General features: G+C 43.3%; 1 protein-coding gene and 1 pseudogene across 1 annotated transcript in view; one reads left to right on the top strand and one right to left on the bottom strand.

Moving 5' to 3' along the window:
- Positions 1-1105: 1105 nt before the first annotated feature.
- Positions 1106-19381, top strand: part of LOC105529427 (stearoyl-CoA desaturase 5) — a gene marked incomplete at its 5' end in the record, with an annotated part of 90617 nt that continues 72341 nt past the window's right edge. The window contains one exon of the mRNA XM_011966568.1: positions 1106-1249. Coding sequence (XP_011821958.1) covers positions 1106-1249 — 144 coding nt within the window. The remainder of the gene's footprint in view (positions 1250-19381) is intronic.
- On the bottom strand, positions 13756-18012 carry LOC105529429 (annotated as a pseudogene).

Here is a 19381-nt window from a genome sequence, read left to right as displayed (position 1 = left end):
TGGCCAAATTCCAGTTGTTAGAAGAAGGACCATGGGAAACCAACAGCCACTACTGCACAGAACAGGCGCTGCTGTGAACCATTGTCGATGCCATAGGGATAGACAGAGAACCATGCAAATGACCCCTAAATTATTGGAGATTCCCAAAAGGACAAGACAATGTCAGTGGTAAAGGCCTGACTGGCAAATGTAGATTAGAGTGATCCTTTTTTAGACAATTGTCTTCATGGAGTCTTGGAATTAATTTTATTGCACCCAAGGTCCAGCCTACTGGTGAAATAGAATCACACTGAATTTTTCCATTCTAGATTTTACTTGTTCCCTGACTACTTGATAGTTAAAACAGAGACAAGAAGGCCAGGGATGACAAGGAAAATGACTGTCCATTTCATGGACTCATGACCAAGGTTAAATTACAGTAACAAAGGAGGCCAGAGCTTTTTATTTGCTGCCGCATTCTGTGATTCATGGGCAGATTGTTGTTTGTTTTTTGCTTTTAACCTTTCAAGTAAGGAATGATTTGTCATGTTCATGAAACCCACATATATTCAGGGACCGCTTATTCTTAGAGTTAAGGGTAAATCTTGTTTTTAGAACCAAATCAATATAGATTGAGATCAAGATTGGTCAAACACTTCTGGAAGATGTAATATTGTGCTCTCTTTAAATATGTTTATTGACACCAATAATGGGCACTGCCACTTAGAAATATGCTCTTCATATATCTCTCACCCTTTAATGGGTGCCAATTAAGAGGTGACGTAGAGCTCAATCTCCGCCCTGCTGAGAGTGTACGTGTGAGATTGAATTGCGAATGTACATTGACATGGTTGTGACTTTGCATCAAGACTGGCAAGAAACATTAGCAAATAAAAGATTTGCTGTAGGGAAAAATATTCAAAGGTCAAAGTTTGCTGAAGAAAGTTCTCTGCTTATGCATGGTACTTGGATGCTACAAATCAAAAAGGCTGCCTCCTCTCAAGTTGTTGATTCTTCATGTCGCAGATTTCTCCCCTGACACCATTTCACGTGTGTCCCTGTTCAGGAGAGAAAAAGCATGGGGGATGTTTGAAAGCTCGGGGACCATTGTTGATGTTGTCCCTGCTTGTGTCTTGCAGCCTACTTCTGCTTCCTCCTGGCCGCTCTGGGTGTGACAGCTGGTGCCCATCGCTTGTGGAGCCACAGGTCCTACAAGGCCAAGCTGCCTCTGAGGATATTTCTGGCTGTCGCCAACTCCATGGCTTTCCAGGTGAGGATGGAGGGCCCTCTCTGTGTTGGGGGACCCAGTGCAGATGGCAGTATGGGAGGAGGGGAAAGATGGGCTGACACCCCTCCATCCCCGTCCTAGACTCAGTGTTCAGGCCCCAAGCACGCCCAGTCTATCCCAAGTTTTTATCTCTTTGTAGCTTTTAGATACGGTAAAATGTCCCCTGGGGGGTTTTGTGCCCTAAGGCATGCTGAACTACTGAGGAGAAAGGAGATTCCTCTATCCAGAGCCCATGCTGTGAACATACCCTGAAAGCCTCAACATTTGTCCAGCCCTAACCAGGGGCCAAGTTCTGTGATAAGCACACTGGTATGCATATAGTATTTGATCCACACAGTAGCCCTGTGAACTAGATGCTACACGTCTCCATTTTACAGATGAGGAGAATGAGGTTCAGTGATGTAAAAGAACCTGCCCAAATCACATACCTAAAAAATAGTACGTTCAGGGCTAGGCGAATGCAGGCCAGCCTGACTCCAAGTTATTGCTCTTCCAAAACCTAGTCCTGAAGTAGCCCTGCAAGGTCCTCGTGGAAAGATTATTCCATCTGAAGTTTGAAGACTCAGGGATTTTACTGTGATGGGTGCTAGCTGTGAATCACTTCCTCAACTTCAGTTTCTTTATCCGTAAAAATAAGAACAAAACTTCATTCTCAGGGTTGTTATAAACTCAGTGAAAACTGCAAGGGGCTATAAAAATGTAAGAGACGGTCATCACTGTACTAGGATTGGGCTATATTCTTTAGGACTATTCCAGTCCTAGGCCATTCCCCACCTCCTTGGGTACTTTCCTTGGGTACTTTTGGTTTGGTCATGGATCTCTGTTTTCCCAATTCCTAATCTGAGTGAGAACAACTTGTTTTCAAAATTTCTACCCACATATGAGTGTAGATGATTCTGGGCCCCGTGCATTTTCACTCATTGGGAAGGAATCGTGATTGCCAAAAGTGCTGTAGAGTCCAGGGAAACAGGTGACCCAGGAGCTTCCCTGTGGCCCTCAGACACACAGCTCACGTGGCCACGTCTGCCATGGGCTTCCCACTCCTACGAGACAACCTGATGCGGAATATTTCTCTAAGTGCTCTTGTAGCTCAGAATTCATTTCCTTATTTTAGGCTTCTCTCATACAGTTTGACTTTTCCTAAGGTAAATAGGATATAACACGATGGGTCAATTAGGGAACACAATTGGTGATGTGTATATATACTGCTTGTAATTCAAGCACAGTCAGGAATTAGTACTGAGGTTCTAGGAAATAAGCTATTAAGCATAAGGGAGCAGTTGGCAGCTTCCTGGTTCCATGTCCATGTGTTCACCACTGGTAGTGTGAACTATGCTGTACTTTATTTTGACTTCAACCATCTTATTTCAGTGTTGTGCTTTCAAAATAATAATTGACTTAGGTCTTAGATGATGTTCAGGACCTAACTTGATAATTTTTATTTCTTGTGTTCAAGCAATCCTTTCTTAATAGCCTCCAATGACACACTCATGTAGTTATAAAACATTTCATTATTGGACTTTTTTTCCAAGATAAGTAACTTGTAGCTGAAGCTTAAAACTCTGATTTTTTTTTTCTCATGAAACTATTTGTTTATAACTCAAAATTTGAAAACCTAAGTTTTCTTAACAAAACACCACATAACAGAATATTAGACTGTGACTTAAAATTTATTTTAAGGAGAAAGTACACTGTAGATAGAAGTACCCAGGTCCTAGAATAAATTCTTGGCTCTGCCATTTGCTAGATGTGAGCCTTTCTGCAAGTATTAGTTCCTTTATCTGCAAGGGGGGCAATAATAATATTTGCCTCACAGAGTTGCTGGGAAGATAAAATAATGAATAAAAAGTACTAAGCTTATGGTAGCACCTGGTGAATATTGTTCTCACCTTCTCTTTTATGAGAATTGATATATTGTTTAATTGGTTTCTGTATGCTAATGTCTGTCATATAGAAAACAATACATGATTGTTAGGTAAATTAAAAAAATGAACAGCTTTAAAATATAGTTTTAGAAACCATCAAATTTGAACTATGCATACTTTTTCAAGGCCCACATTTGTAGTGGATTTTTAAAATTCATTCAACAAATACTTATTGAGCACCTACTATGTGGCAGGCACTGAGAAGGCACAGTGAGAATAACAATGAGCAAAGAGTCACAAGCTTCACCTTCATGGAGCTTTTCTGTCTAGCAGGATACTAGAATCCCCACAGTTTCCCAGTGGAAATTTCAGTGTTTTGTGGGCCTGGGGTTTTATAACAATGTCACGTAGACCTAGGTGGAAGGTACCTCTATAAGATCAGCATAGGGCCAGTTTCCATAACATGCAGAACTGTGTCAGTGGGAGAGCACCAGAACAGAACTAGAACTAGTCAGTGTCTAGAACAGTTTATTTAAACCACTTAACCCTGTGAGGAGAACAGCCTGGGGAAGTGAAAAAATGCTATGATCTGCCAGTGTAGAGTGGTGACTTATAACCCTGACTTAATGCAGTCGTTGATTTAGTTGCCCTTTGATAATCCATGGGTTTTTAAAGATAGTTTCAAAGATTCTCTCTCTTCTCTCCTTCGGTCATGCTGTTGGCCAAAATGGACAAGTCATGCCATAACTGTCTCTGTTTGGGAGCAGCAGGGCTTTTGCTAGATGCTACAAACAAGACCTTGAGCATTAAGAACAGTGTTCTTAAAGTTGAGACTTAAACATTTTAAACTCCTTTTCTTTTTCTTCTATAGAAGATGTATGTGTGGGGCTGAGAGGCAACGGTATGAAAGGTGGAGATACTTTTAGTTTAAAAAGATGATGATGGGCTGGGCGTGGTGGCTCATGCCTGTAATCCCAGCACCTTGGGAGACCAAGGCGAGTGGATCACCTGAGATCAGGAGTTCAAGAGCAGCCTGGCCAACATGGCAAAACCTTGTCTCTACTAAATACAAAAGTTAGCCGGGCATGGTGGTGCATGCCTGTAGTCCCAGCTACTTGGGAGGCTGAGACAGGAGAATCACTTGAACTCAGGAGGCAGAGGTTGCAGTGAGATGAGATCATGCCACTGCACTCCAGCCTGGGTGATAGAGTGAGACTCCATCTCAAAAAAAAAAAAAAAAAGAAAAAAAAAAGATGATGATGAGGCAGGAATGCCTGACAAGGAGCTATATAAAATCCTCTGTCCCCTCTGAACCCTTGTATTCAGCAAAGATCCCCTGAGTTCCTCTCTGGTCTATCCTCCTTCCTTGCCAGTAGGATGAAGTCAACCTAAAGACTGCTTGCAACTTCCTTATAATTTGCTCCAAGTCAAAGATGGACCCAGGTGACATATTCCTGTTCTCCAAGAGTTAAGTTTTCACAGGCAAGAGCCAGGATTCGGATTTGTGCTGTCACGCTCATGCATCTGCTCCTGCTGGCTGCATCTGGGTCTCTCACGGATCCAGTCCAATCAAAAACACCTACAAGATGCTTCAGCCCACTCCCTCATGGCTCATATTTCCTCATCAAGTCATGGTAATGAGGCATTGGATTGAGAGCTGGAAGAGAACTAAAGGGATTTAGCTTAAATTCTGTATTTTACAGAGGAGTAAACAGAGAATACTAGTGACTTCTCAAAGTTCACACAGCTAATTAGTGGATAGACTGAAAGCCCACTTTCCTGATTCAGGCCACCCATTAGATATTCTTATATGCTGTCCTACAGCGTGATTTCTAAACAATACAGAATTGAGTCTTTTTTTTTTTTTAATCCTCTCTGACAGTCTGTCTTTTAATTGGTGTATTTAGACCATTCACACTTAAAGTAATTATTGATATAGTTGGACTAATATCTACCAAGTTACCAATTATTGATATAGTTGGATCAATATCTACCAAGTTTCTGTTTTCCATTTGCTGCCCTTTTTCTTACTTTTAATTTGTGTATTCTACTCTTTTTCTATTTTTATGTGGTTTCAATGCACCATTTTGTATAAGTCTATTTTCTCTCCTCTCTTAACATATCAATTATACTTCTTTTTAAAAAATTTTTATGGATTGCCCTAGAATTTGTAATATACACTTACAGCTAATCTAAACCCACTTTCAAATAACACTATACCACTTCATAATAGTATCTGCAGTAACACAAGGACCTTATAACAGTCTATTCCCAATTTCTCCCTCCTGTCTTTTAAGACGTTGTTGTCATTCATTTTACGTATCCATAAGCTATAATCACTAAACAAATTGTTACTATTCCTATTTTGAACAAATTGTTATGTGTTAGATTAAGAATAAGAAAAATAAAAGTTTCTATTTTACCTTCACTTATGTGGATCCGGGTTTCTGATATAATTTTCCTTCTCTCTGAAGAACTCCTTTTACCATTTTCTGCAAGGCAAGTATACTGGTGACAAATTCCCTCAATTTTGGTTTGTCTGAGAATGTCTTTTTTTTTTTTTTTTTTTTTAGAGACAGGATCTCACTCTGTCACCCAGGCTGGAGTGCAGTGGAGCAATCGTGGCTCACTGCAGCCTTGAACTCCTGGGCTTAACCACCCCTCCCACCTCAGCCTCCCTAGTAGCTAGGACTACAGGCACATAGCACCACACCCAGCTTGAGAAAGTCTTTATTTCTACTTCATTTTCAAAGAGTAATTTTGCTGAGTACAGAATTCTAGGTGGGTGGATTTTTCTGTTTTAATATTTAAATATTTTATTTCACTTTCTTCTTGCTTGCACGGTTTCTGAAGAGAAACGTAGTATAATTCTTCTCCTCTCTCCTCTATAGGTAAGGAGGGATTTTTTCCGCTCTGGCTTCTTTCAAGATTTTCTCTTTGTCTTTGATTTTCTGCAGTTTGAATATGATAATACCTAAGTACTAGCCAGGCATGGTATAAACCCTAAGTGTAGGGTTTTTTGGTGTGTATCCTGTTTGGGGTTTTCTGAGTTTCCTGGATCTACGGTTTGGTGCTTGTCACTAGTTTGGAAAATTCTCAGCCATTATTACTTAAATATCTTCTTTTTCTCTTTTATCTTTTTTGAGATGGAGTCCCACTCGGTTGCACATGCTGGAGTGCAGTGGTGTGATCTTGACTCACTGCAATCTCTGCCTCCCAGGTTCAAGCGATTCTCTTGCCTCAGCCTCCCAAGTAGCTGGGATTACAGGTGTGCGCCACCACACCCAACTTATTTTTGCATTTTTAGTAAAGACAAGGTTTCACCATGTTGACCAGGCTGGTCTCGAACTCCTGTCCTCAAGTGATCCACCTGCCTAGGCCTTCCAAAGTGCTGGGATTGGGCCAGGCGTGGTGGCTCAAGCCTGTAATCCCAGCAGTTTGGGAGGCTGAGGCCAGTGGATTACGAGGTCAAGAGGTCGAGACCATCCTGGTCAACATGGTGAAACCCCGTGTCTACTAAAAATACAAAAATTAGCCAGGCGCGGTGGCGGGCGCCTGTAATTCCAGCTACAACATGGTGAAACCCCGTGTCTACTAAAAATACAAAAATTAGCCAGGCATGGTGGTGCACACCTGTAGTCCCAGCTACCTGAGAGGCTGAGGCAGAAGAATTGCTTGAACCTGAGAGGCGGAGGTTGCAGTAAGCTGAGATCGTGCCACTGCACTCCAGCCTGGTGACAGAGCAAGACTCTGTCCCAAAAAAATAAAATAAAATACAAAGTGCTGGGATTACATGCATGAGCCATTGGGCCATTGCACTCCAGCCTGGGGAACAAGACTGAAACTGTCTCAAAAAAAAAAAAAAAAAAAAATTAGCCAGGCATGGTGGCACGTGCCTGTAGTCCTAGCTACTTGGGAGGCTGAGACATGATAATCGCTTGAACCTGGGAGGCTGAGGTTGCAGTGAGTTGAGATTGTGCCACTGCCCTCCAGCCTGGACAACAGAGCAAGCTCCGTCTCAAAAAAAAAAAAAAAAGTCATTGATAATGCCCCTACAAAGTAGGTACTATTATTTTACTCATTTGATAGGCTAGAAAACAGAAAAGTGGTTATGTAACCTGTCCAGGGACATTCGGATTTATGTGACAGTTTTATGTGACAGAAGAGGGGTTGAAATGTAAGCATCTGGACTCCAGAAGTCACCCTGTTACTGCTGTGCTGTAATGCAATAGTCCTCAGCCTTTGTGGCACTAGGGACCAGTTTCATGAACGACAATTTTTCCATAGATGGTGGGGTGTGGGGATGGTTTCAAGATGATTCAAATACATAACATTCATCATTAGATTCTTATACCAGTCCGTGGCCCGGGGGTTGTGGACCCTGCTCTAATGCCTCTCCCAGTGTCCAAATACACATTTATCCTTTCATTCAGCAAATACATGTGTTAAGCATTGTTCCAGGCACAGGAGAACAAGACAGACAAGGTCCCTGTCCTCATAACGTGTATACTACAGTAGGAGAGAGCGCAAATGAACATGTGAGCAAATGAACAAACAAATGTATTCAGAGAGAGAAGAATATAAAGAATTAAACAGAGTAACGTCACATGGAGGGCACCTTTAGAAAGTGTGGTCAGAGAAGACCTTGCTGAGGAGGTGGCATTAGTGCTGAGACCTGAAGGAGAGGAGGTTAGAGGGAGAGCATCCAGAGGGAGGAGTCAAAGCAAATGTAGGAACTAGGATGCTGTGTTCAAGGAGCAGAAAGATGGCCAGCATGGCTGGTCCATGTGAGTGCAAGGCCAGAGTGGGGGACGGGGGCCACATCAGTGCAGGGCTTTATCAGGCAGAGTTCAGATATTGTTCTACATATCACGGGAAGGCACTGCCAGGTCTTAGGCAGGGAGTGACATGGCCTCATGCATTTCCATGGCTTGAGTAAGCCTCAGACCACAGTCAGGAGACCCCAAAGAGTTTGTGCCAGGTTCAGGATCATAGGCCATCCCCCAAGGCTGGGTCTCTGTGGGGTGTGCCTGTCAAGGAGGGAGACTTGTATGCGAGGCAGCATCCTCAAGTACAGCTCGTGCTGTTAGCAGCAGCATGCAGTGGCAGTTGTGTAGAAGAGAACAAAGCACCAGAACTTTAGTGCAGCTCAGGAATCCTTAACCTTATGTGGCTCTCTGTGGCTTCTAAGTCTCCCTTCAGAAATCCTGTTTCAGTGTTGCCACCTTTCCTAGCCATGAGCCCAAGCTTCAGAAGTGGTCCTGACCCGGATGTCCTGACAGGTTTTCCTGGTGTGATTTTGGAAGGTGATTTGCACATCATGCCTCACATTGTCTTCTTCCACAGCATTTCACTGTCCTAGGCACATTTGGGACATTTGGAAGTCATGTGCAAAGAGCAAATAGCTTGGTGGTCTCTAAGCAATGATGCCGTACGGTGATTTATCAGTTCATTAAAGCATTGTCATTCCATGCATGCTGCATTGTAACCCCTTCCATCACGCGGAATACTCCGACAGCCAAAGTGGTGCAGGTGGGAGGTGGCCTAGCGAGTGAGCGAGAGAGCAAGGAAGAGAGAGAGAAAAGAAACCAGGAAACTCTCCAGAGGCTGCTGAGTGGGGTACGGCATTTTCTTTCTGCACTTACCTGGTGGGATTAATTATACTTTCTACCAACAAAAATGAACCGATTTTTAAGGTGGAAAATAAAAAGTGAACCGATTTTTAAGGTGGAAAATAAAATTTCCCCACCCCTAAGATGCCTTACTTGCTTATTTGTTGGGGATCTAGGTCAGTGAAAGTAGGTGAGATGAGAGAAATCACCTGAGAAAATGAACCTCAAGGGGATGAAAATGTGACAGTCTGAGCAAGAGGGTGATTAGACAGATGGACAGACCAACCAACGGGGCTGGTCTGTTTCTCACAGCACCGTCTCCAGATACGCTGGGAACTCTTTAATGCAGACCGTACCTGCTTTGTACAATGGGTATATTTCTAACCACTTTAAGGCGATTAGATTTTTGTAAACCAAAAAAACCACAATACTTTAAAGAGTTTTTATTTAAAGAAATATTTGGTAGAGATAATTTTTATAAACAAATACTATCAGATTTTATGTTAATTTAGCCTGGCATCTGTATTGGAAGAAAGATACTGTTGTTGAAGGTGAACTCCGCATGCTGTCCTGTCAATTGGGAATCTATTTGGAAACACATTTTCAAGCTTTGTGTTTCATTCTGTCTGCTCTTCCTGAAGATCTTTAGAAGTGCTGCACGCAGTGAACCTCCTTAATCATGTATTTTCTCCCAACCTTTCTTTGTCTTGGAACCGCAGAAGGTTAGAGCTGGGATCACAGGCGGTTAGAATTGGGGAACCTTAGAAGCCACGAGTCTAATTCTTTTCCAACAGCTGAATAAACTAAGGGCCAAATGTCTGAGCTTATTTTGTTTATTTTTCCCAAACCATCTCCAAAAATGTTTATGGACATTGAAGAACACTGTATTGCAATGCAATTCTTTGACAGGTCATTTCTCCCTGTACCTGTCACTAGCCATTTGGGCTGAGACAGCACAATGTCATTGCATATTCTTTATTCCATTGCTAGCCTGCCAGACACTCTTACGTTGCTGCTTTCTAGATTTCCCAACCCACTGATTATTTTGCATTTTGGATGATTTCTCCCCCAGCTGCCTTCATTTGCATTTTTCCGAAATCAAAACTCATTGTGGTAATTTCTATTCATACTTCTAACCTCTTTAGATCCATCTGTGTTATTCCTCTGTCCTCAATGATGTCTGCAGCACCTCCTAATTTAGTACCAATCAGAAATGTTATTAACAAAATGTGTAAGCTTTGTTCCCAGACATTAATGAAGATATGAAATGAAACAGATCTAACAGACACAGTGAGGCCTTCTGTTAGTGGCCTCTTCCCCACCCCCTTATTAGATATTGAACTGTTTTTCATCATTGGTCCTTGTTTATCAAAGTTCAGGCTTTTCAATCATCGTGTTCCAATTCCTATTAATGCCAGCCAGCGCTCTTGTCACAGGATTATCTCAGGAATGCCGCCTCAATGCCGTATCAAGCTCCAAAGATACATGTCTACAGGAGTCACTGAATCAGCAATTTTAATTAATGATAATATTTATGGAGTTTCAGATGCCAAATGGAAATTTCTAGCTTTGTTTTTAAAAACTCTTTTAGAAGGCAGAAACATTTGATTATTTTTACCTTCTTCCATTTGAATCTTTCATAGCGTTTCATGTAAATCTGCTGTTTAATTACCATTACATTTAAAAGTGCGTAAGCCACTATGTGCTTGTGAGGAACACAAGTAATATCTAAGAAGTGGCCCTTGGATGAGGAGCTTATAATCTGAAAGAGCTGGCTAGACTTGTGTGCAATAAAGACTCTTATAAAAAGACAACGTGGAGTTAAATTGCTCAAAAGTGTCACACTGACTCTTAGGGCTGCAGAAATTTGAATATGGGCTAGGATCGTTGGACAAAGCCTACGGCAGAAGGGGAGATTTGAGCTGCACGTGAAAAGGATTTGTCTAGGCAGAGAAGAAAAGGAGGGTAGGGACACATCTGAGCAAAGGTAGGGAGAGAGGAATGATTAGAATATACTGTAGGAGGTCACAGCATAGTTAGAAAATCACCCAGATTGAAGAAGTAAGCTGACAGGGTATAGTGTGTTACAAATCTGGCTACCTGTGTGACGTGTCTCATTGGATGTCTCTTAGGCTTCTCAAACTCAGCATGCCCCAATTCAAAGTTGTGACTCTACCTTCTCCCCGAAACTGTTCTTCTGTTCTTCTCCTAGCTTTCCCACCAGAAGTCTGGGTGTCATCCATGATTTCTCCATTTCCCTAATTATCCCTCACCAATTTTTAAGCCAATCCCTTTAGTTCTACCACTAAATTACATCTTTAGTCTGCACACTTCTCATTTTTACCACTTTTTAGTTCAAGATCAACTTTTTCCTAGGCTACTGCAAAAGCCTCCTGAACTGGTCTTCCTGATTCAATGCTTGCCCCTCTCTATATTGCAGCCAGAGAGAGCTTATTGGAAATTAAACTACTCTCCAGCAAAATAAATAAATAAATAAATAAATAAATATTAGCATTGTATTTGGAATGAAATCCAACCTCATTATTATGTTCTATGGGGCCCTGCGTGATCAGGGCCTTGCATACCAGTTCTCTGTGTCCACCCCAAGTTGGTGTACTTCAGTGTAATTCTGACTATAACCACCCAGGGTGAACATCAGATCCCACAAGTTAAAGGCTGAGTGCTCCACATGGCTGCCCCCGCTTCAGATGCCTGCTGCAAGGGTTGCAGGACAGTAGTGGGGTCCTCAGGCTACCTGTACTTCTGAATGACCAGTGGTAAGTTTGGGGTTTCCACAATCTCCTTAGGTTTGATAATTCACTGAAACAACACACAGAACTCAAGAAAGTGCTATACTTACAATTACAGTTAACCCTTGAACAGAATGGGTTTGAACTGTGCAGCTTCACTTAAACGCGTGGATTTTCTTCTGCCTCTGCCACCTCTGAGACAGCAGGACCAGCCCCTCTTCCTGTCAGCCTACATTCAATGCGAAGATGATCAGGATGAAGACCTTTATGATGACCCACTTCCACTTAATGAATAGGAAATATATTTTCTCTTCTTATGATTTTCTTTTTTTTTCCCCTGGATCTGCAAAGAGTTATTGATTCAAAGTTGCCACATGGTGGGGGTACAAACATTCATCAGTCACTGTGCATGCAATTGGTGACATTTTCATGTGGAGGCAATTACCACCACAGATATCTTCTTTCATTAAAAAATAAAGTAAAATTTTCAAAGCCTCTTACAGGCCAAAGGGCTAAGAACAAGATCCTCACTCAAATACTCAAGAGTTTTCCTGAGGAAAACTCAGGAGTTGGAAACAGCCTTGAACATTTTCTCACTGGCCACAGCAAATAACGCTAAAGTCATAGAGCTTTGGCACCGACAGCATCAACATCTGCACAGGAAGTGGCCCCTCTGCCCAGCAGAAGGGAACATGATGCCTGTGGGAGCCGCGGGGAAGCATCTGAGAACTCCAGGGCCTGGAGTCAGCACAGAGCTGCTAAGCATGGTGTGGGCTTGTGTTAAACTGAAAAGGTGGGGAGTGGAGATTTGGGGTGACCAGTGGTTCCCACCACAGCCAGAGGCAGCAGACTCAGAACTGTGGGACCCAACATGCCTGGGTGGACAGTGGACAGAGGACGGTGGCAGAGGCGCCTGTGGCTAGGCTGCTGCCCCTGCTCTGGAGGTTGCCTCAGACCCGAGACCCCAGGACAGCAGTAGCAGAGTGTGAGATGGGCCATCCCAGCAGCCAGACCCTGCATAGGGTGCCACGCACCCTGCCCTCCACATCCCGTCTTACGACTGGAGGACGCCTCTGTGTCCTGGACGATGGACATCAAAGCTGTGTCCGGCCAGTGTGTGCAATATCCAGAGGAAAAGGACTCTTCCCAAATGGAATCCTCCTCAGGGATGTGGCAGGGCTGTGTCTATACAGCCTCTGCCCTCAGCCCCCTCAGCCTTCCCACGCACCCAGGAGGACCTCTGTGTCTGTCTGGGGGACCCCTAGCACTCGAAGAGAACCAGAGGCTCTGGCTGGAACACCCCTAAGCATGCTCTGGATAATACCCAGCAGGCTCAGACATGGGCCTGCCTCTCACCCCAGGGGTGTTCCAACACAGGGCCCTGTAGAACATAATAATGGGGTTGGATTTCATTCTAAATATAATGCTAAGCCACTGATTTATTTATTTATTTTGCTGGAGAGTAGTTTAATTTCCAATAAGCTCTCTCTGGCTACAATATAGAGAGGGGCAAGCATTGAATCAGGAAGACCAGTTCAGGAGGCTTTTGCAGTAGCCTAGGAAAAAAGTTGATCTTGAACTAGAAGGTGGTAAAAATGAGAAGTGTGCAGATTCAAGATATAATTTAGTGGTACAACTGAAGGCATTGGCTTAAGGATTGGTGAGGGATAATTAGGGAAATAGGGACACCCAATGAGAGATGTCACACCAGCATCTCCCAGGAAGAGGCCGGCCTAGAAGCTAGGCATGCAGATCCCACTGTTGGGCAAGGTCAGAGGCACCAGAGCCGAGTATCAGGAGGCACTCATTCTGCAGGCCCTTGAGATGCCAACTCTGGCCAGAAAACGCAGAGCACAGGTGCCACTGCATCCCTACAATCGGGAGCAGAGCAGACTCAGCCCTGCCCTCTGTGCCCACCCCACTGGGCAGCAGAGGCCATCCCCATCCAACCAGGGTGTCTGATCAGGGTCACACTGAGTCCAAAGTCTCTTCTCCCAGGACTTTCAGGGTCTCCTGATACCGGGTCTCCTGATACCAGGTCTCCTCCTCACTGCCCCAGCCCCAGCCCCAGCCTTGAGGCTTGCCTGGGCCCGCCCTGGCACGTGGATCCTACTTATCCCCAGCTGCAGCCTCTCCCCCAGGGAAGCCGTCTTGTGAGCTGAGGCAGATCTGAGAGGCTGGGACCAGGACTTGAATAAGATTGGAGAAGGTTCCTGAGGGCTGCTGTTCCTCAGCGGACTGGAGTTTGCCTTCTGGTGTGTTTATGAACACATCTCAGGTTCAGGCTGGGTGGTTTTTAAGAGGAAGTGGGAAAAGACATTTGCCTTTTCCATCACCTTAAAATCACCGGAGACCCAGCCCTTGGGTGTGAAATCCACTGTGGCCGCCCCCAGCAGTGGTGAGCCAAGTGTCGGCCTGGCTGCCCTGAGAGCCCCACGCAGCCGCTGATGGAGAGCCTGACACGGGATACCGCCTCTCCACCTAGGGGCTGCGACGCCTGCTCTCCACATAGGGAGAACAGACGCCAGCCGGCAGTCACACATCTTTTTCCTCCCTGGCCAGCTCAGAAGTGCTTTGGCCATGGTGGGGTGTGTTGCGTGGAGCGCTGGCTTCTCAGGGTGGTGGGTGAACGGTCCCAGGAACTAAGAAAAGGCCATTGTGTAGGTAGCATGGTGCTAGGACAAGCCTGGTACGAAATGAGGTCTGAGACACATGATGCTATAATAAAGAATATATCTGGTCTTCATGCCTGGATGGCAGGTCCACCAGCACCTGCAGCAGGCGCAGACCAAGAGCTGCATGGGCAGCTCTCAGCAGGAAGTAGGTGATCCTGAGGGCACTGCCCTTGTCCTCATGAGTGCTCTGGATGCTCATGTCCTCAGGACCCGTGGCAGTGGTTGCAATAGAGCTGGGGCAGGTCCATCATGGCCTCGGTCAGCACGGACAGGAAGCCCAGAGTCTCCACAAACAGGGCCCAGTCGATGGACGGGTCCTGATCTAGCCTGTCATGTCGGCAAAGGCCAAGACACACTCCACATAGTCCAGGAAACTGCTCCGGTGCCAGGAGTGGTGAAGATCCAAGGATTTTATGCTCAGCTCCTTTGCCATGTGGATCTTAGGGCAGAGTTTCACCATCAGCAACATGGACAACATGATTATGCTCTGCTACAAGAGAGGTGACTCAAAATGCCTTCCAAACCAGAAGAATGTCAGTAAAATATTAGCCACCAGTAGCACCAGACACACCTAGATAGAGAACCCATCAGCATTCTGAGTCCTCTGGATGTGCCTGCACTGCAGGATCTACAGGACCACCCCTCCGAAGACCATGGCCCCAGCTTCCCCCCGGGAAACCAGCTGGTGCAGTGGCACCAGAAGCCAATCTAGGTCTCTGCTTCTATCCGGAACACTTGTGTTGCCCTGTTGGCTAGCCAATGCCCACCTCTCTAATCACATGGCTGGTCTTTCTGGTGATCTGCTCCCATCCTGAGGCTATCTAGGGACCCATGAAAGTCACCACTAGCGTAAGAGTGGAGGAATTTCCTATCACTCAGGAAATTCCAAGAGTTTTTAAAGCTCTGTGTCAAGAACCAGACACAAAGACCAGATATATTCTTTATTATAGCATAATGTGTCTTAGACTTCATCTCGTACCAGGCTTGTCCTAGCACCATGCTACCTACACAATGGCCTTTTCTTAGTTCCTCAATTGTTACAAGTCCTTCCCTCTACCTGGGACAATTCCCCTCTTCCTCCCACACCTCTGCCACCAACTCCTCTCAATCTGAAGATGACCTAGTTAAGAATGGCCTTGCTGGCCAGACGCAGTGACTCAGAGCTGTAATCCCAGCATTTTGGGAGGCCGAGGCAGGTGGATCACCTGAGGTCAGGAGTTCGAGACCAGCCTGACCAACATGATGAAACCCCCGTCTCTACTAAAAATACAAAAATTAGCCACGCCTGGTGGCAGGTGCCTGTAATCCCAGCTACTCAGGAGGCCGAGGCAGGAGAATCACTTGAACCTGGGAGGCGGAGGTTGCAGTGAGCCAAGATCACACCACTGTGCTTCAGCCCGGATGACAAGAGTGAGACTCCGTCTCAAAAACAAAAACAAAAAACAAATGGCCTTGCCTATATTAAGGTCCTTTTTTGTTCAGCTCCTTTATTGGCTTCACAGCTCTAATCCCAGTCTAAAATTATTTCACTTATGTTGACTTGATTTACTTTATGTTAGTATTTGTCTCCTCCATAAACTATAAACTCTTTGAGGACACAGCCTCAATAGTCCTGTTTGTTCTTTATCTTCTAGTGCATACCGGTCAGTAAATATCAGTCAAATTAAGGATAAAATGTGGGAAAGATAAGGTTTCTTCCAGCCGAAGAAACCTGTCTGATTTTCAAGAAGAGGAAAAGTTTAGATTTTATAAGAAAAGTAATATACAGAGATTGTCAAATAATAAGCAAAAGAATGATAGATTTTGGGGAGCATGAATGGAAAGAGGATGTTACCAGTATGCCAAATGTATTGTGGAGAGGAAAATTACTGCAAGAGGGAGGCAGTTAGAAGGTTATTACAGAATCCAAGCAAATTGATACAAGCCTGAACAAGGGTGGTAGAGTAGAAATGGAGTGGAAGGGGAAAAGCTGAGATTGTAAAGAAGAGTGCCCATGAAATTTTTGTTTTTAGCTTTCACTTTTATTTTGAAATAATTTTTTCAGGTCTTTTATTTTGAAACTTAGAGAAAAGTTGCAAAAAATCATGAGCTTGTGTATAGCCTTCATGTAGATTCACCAACTCTTAGAGTACTGCTCATTTGCTTTATTCCCTTGCTCTTTCCTCTGTACATGCATGTGCATTCTTATGTATTCTTTTTTTACAAATCATTTGGGAGTAAGTTATAGATATCATGCCCCTTTATTCCCAGATACCTCAGTGTGTATTTCCTAATGACAAAGACACTTTCACATAGACAGAGTACACTTACCAAAGTCAGGGATTTAATGTTGATACCATGCTGTATCCAGGATTCTATAATAGTTCAGGGTCCATTTGAGGATTATGCATTACAATGAATTATAATGTCTCTTTAGATTCCATTCATTTGGAATAGTTCCTTGTTTTTTTAATTTTATGCCATCGATACTTTTGAAATGTACTGGCCAATTAAGTTGTAGAATGTTCCTCCATTTGGGTTTGCTCATGTGATTAGACTCAAACTCTGCGTTTTTGGTGGGAGTACATTAGCATTCTTGTGTCCTTCTCAGCATCGAAAAAGAGGTACATGACATCACTTTGTCACATTATTGGAGGTATGAACTTTGATTATTCGGTTAAGGTGGCATCTGCTAAGTTTCTCCACTATAAGATTGCAATTTTTATTTTGTAATTATTGAACTAATTTATGCAAAGATTATGAGCCTATATAAATATTTTATCTTCATCAAACTTTTACCCAATAGTTTTAGCAAACATTGGTGATTCTTGCCTGAATCAGTTATTGCCATGACAGCTGCAAAATGGTGATTTTGTAACTCTATTATTTCTTCTACATTTGTCAATTGGTATTTTACCGTAAAGAAAAGTGTTTGCTTCTTCCCATGTATTTATAACCCACGGACTCTTTTTTGATTACATGGATTATAATCCATTACTGTCATTATTCATTTTAATGCCCAAATTACCCCAGTTTGTTCAGTGGGAGGCACTACAAATGGACTCCTCTTTCTTTTTAGTATGGTGTGTTGCTGTGTTGCCCAGGCTGGTCTTGAACTCCTCAGCCTCCTGAGTAGCTGGGATTACAGATGCACACCACCACACCTGGTTCCTCTGTCATTTCGACATGCTCCATCATTTTTTAAGCACTTCCTTTCCCGCACAACAAAATATACTGAGCTCCCTGTGTACTTTTCCTACCCCAGTCCTGGCACCAGCCATTTCTCCACAGTCCTGATTCCTTTTAGTGGAGAATGGTATTTTAAAAACAAGTTGTGGGAACTAAATATGTTCATTGCTATTGGGTCATCATTGTTTTCTAGGCCCTTTCTTCCCCCTCAATTTTTAACTCATGGAGTAAAGGAGATCTAGCTCAGGAGACTAGAATAATGGTCACATCACTGACCAAAAACCCTCCAAAGCCCAAGTTGAAAAGATTTCCAGAAGACCAACTTATTTACCAAGATTACTGTCTATGCCATTTTAAAAGTGTATGTTAAATGTATGTTTTTTTTAAAAGTGAAAAGTCTTATTTGAATACATTCTCGTTGTTAAGAGATTTAAACAAAAGAGTAATAGAAGAAAATATTAAACACTTCTTTCCTTATTTTAAGACTTTAAGTTTTATTGGCACTTTTTAAACTACTAAGGTTGACTTTTCAACACTTACCCAGCTTCTAAGACCTATGTAGACCAAGTGCTACATGAAGGCAAGGCAGCAGGTGGCAACTTGTCCTCTCAAAGCCACAATTTGCCAGGTGGTGTGAACTGCTGCCAGGCCACTCTTGGGGACTTTCTGGGCCATTCTTACAGATTAGCCTATTGTCTGGAGAGAAATAAGTACTGACCTAGTATCAACAATGGGGAAAGCACCCAACGTTGTTTTTCAGTCTGAACTGGCGTCTGAACAGGACGAGATTAAGGTTAGGCCCCGGAGACAGAGATAAAGCCTATTTCTAATGAGTCTTACAGTTTCTAAGGAGTGGAGCCATCAGTATCTTTTTCTGTTTGACCCTCTTGATAGAACAGCTCCTTTCCCAGAAAGGATGCCATTCAGACACACACATACCACATGCACGCACACGCACATGCACATGTACATGCATATGCATGCACACACATATTTTCTACTCTAAAACCTGCCTGTTCAAGCTGACATGTTGACATGTTGGTCCTGGTTTCTTTTTCACTACTGACTGGAAACGAAGATGTGTTATGAATACAAGTGGAATTCCCTTTGACTTTGTTTTGAGACTGCTTGGGAAGTTTTTTGTTCTGGAACTTTAAACAGCCACAAAATTGAAATAATGGACAGAAAGACCATCTTGGTGTCTGGTTGGGAGCAAGCATCTGTTTCCAGCTAGGCTAGGGGAAAACCAATCAATGATTCTGGTTTCAGATCTGCTGAATGGGACAAGCTAAATGCTGTTTACATTTAGCCTTCATCTTGCTAACCAGTGGAAATTATGTGAACCTTAAAAGACAGTGTCCTCTATTGCCATTTAGATGACTGGATTCAAGAATTTATTTTGAGGATAAAAGGACGCTGGGGAGTAGTTCTGAGGAAGCAGGTTGCTTCATACCTCACTTCAGTGGACTCTTGAGATTGATGACTTTTGCTCAAGTCACAGATAACACTCAGGGGCTGGGCATGTGGAGAAAAATCACCTCATGATCAATTTCAGTTTCTGCAGTCTCAGTGGAGACCCCGCTTAGGGACATTATCAGTGATGGATAGTGAAGTAATGGAGGCACAAAAGACAGAATGGGTTCAAGCGAGGGCACTGCCACACCACTTGAGGTCTGATTGGTTGATTAGTTGCTAATGAGAATAAAGATAGACGGGTGACATAAAGGTATATTAACAGACAGGATTGCCAGATGAATCTTACTGCTTCGTCGAGCAGAAGCTGGGTTGTTTTCATTCAGGAATATAGAAATGTTTTCAAAAATAACTTGTTTATCCTGTATTGCAAAAGAATAATCTGTTTATTATAAAAATTTACAAAACACAGACAAAATAAAAAAGAGTCACCCACAGTCCCAATTCCTAGAGAGAACCACTGCAAACAGTTTGGCTAAGATATTTCCTTTGTTTTTCCCATGCTTAAACATACATTTTTTTTAAAATTAAAAATGGATTTATAGTGTTTTGAGAAGTACTTTTCTTTTCT

This window comes from Mandrillus leucophaeus, unplaced genomic scaffold (assembly GCF_000951045.1).
Source record: "Mandrillus leucophaeus isolate KB7577 unplaced genomic scaffold, Mleu.le_1.0 Scaffold764, whole genome shotgun sequence".
NCBI lineage: Eukaryota > Metazoa > Chordata > Mammalia > Primates > Cercopithecidae > Mandrillus > Mandrillus leucophaeus.
The sequence above is the reverse complement of the archived record's forward strand: the minus strand, read 5'-3'. Positions and strand labels throughout refer to the sequence as shown.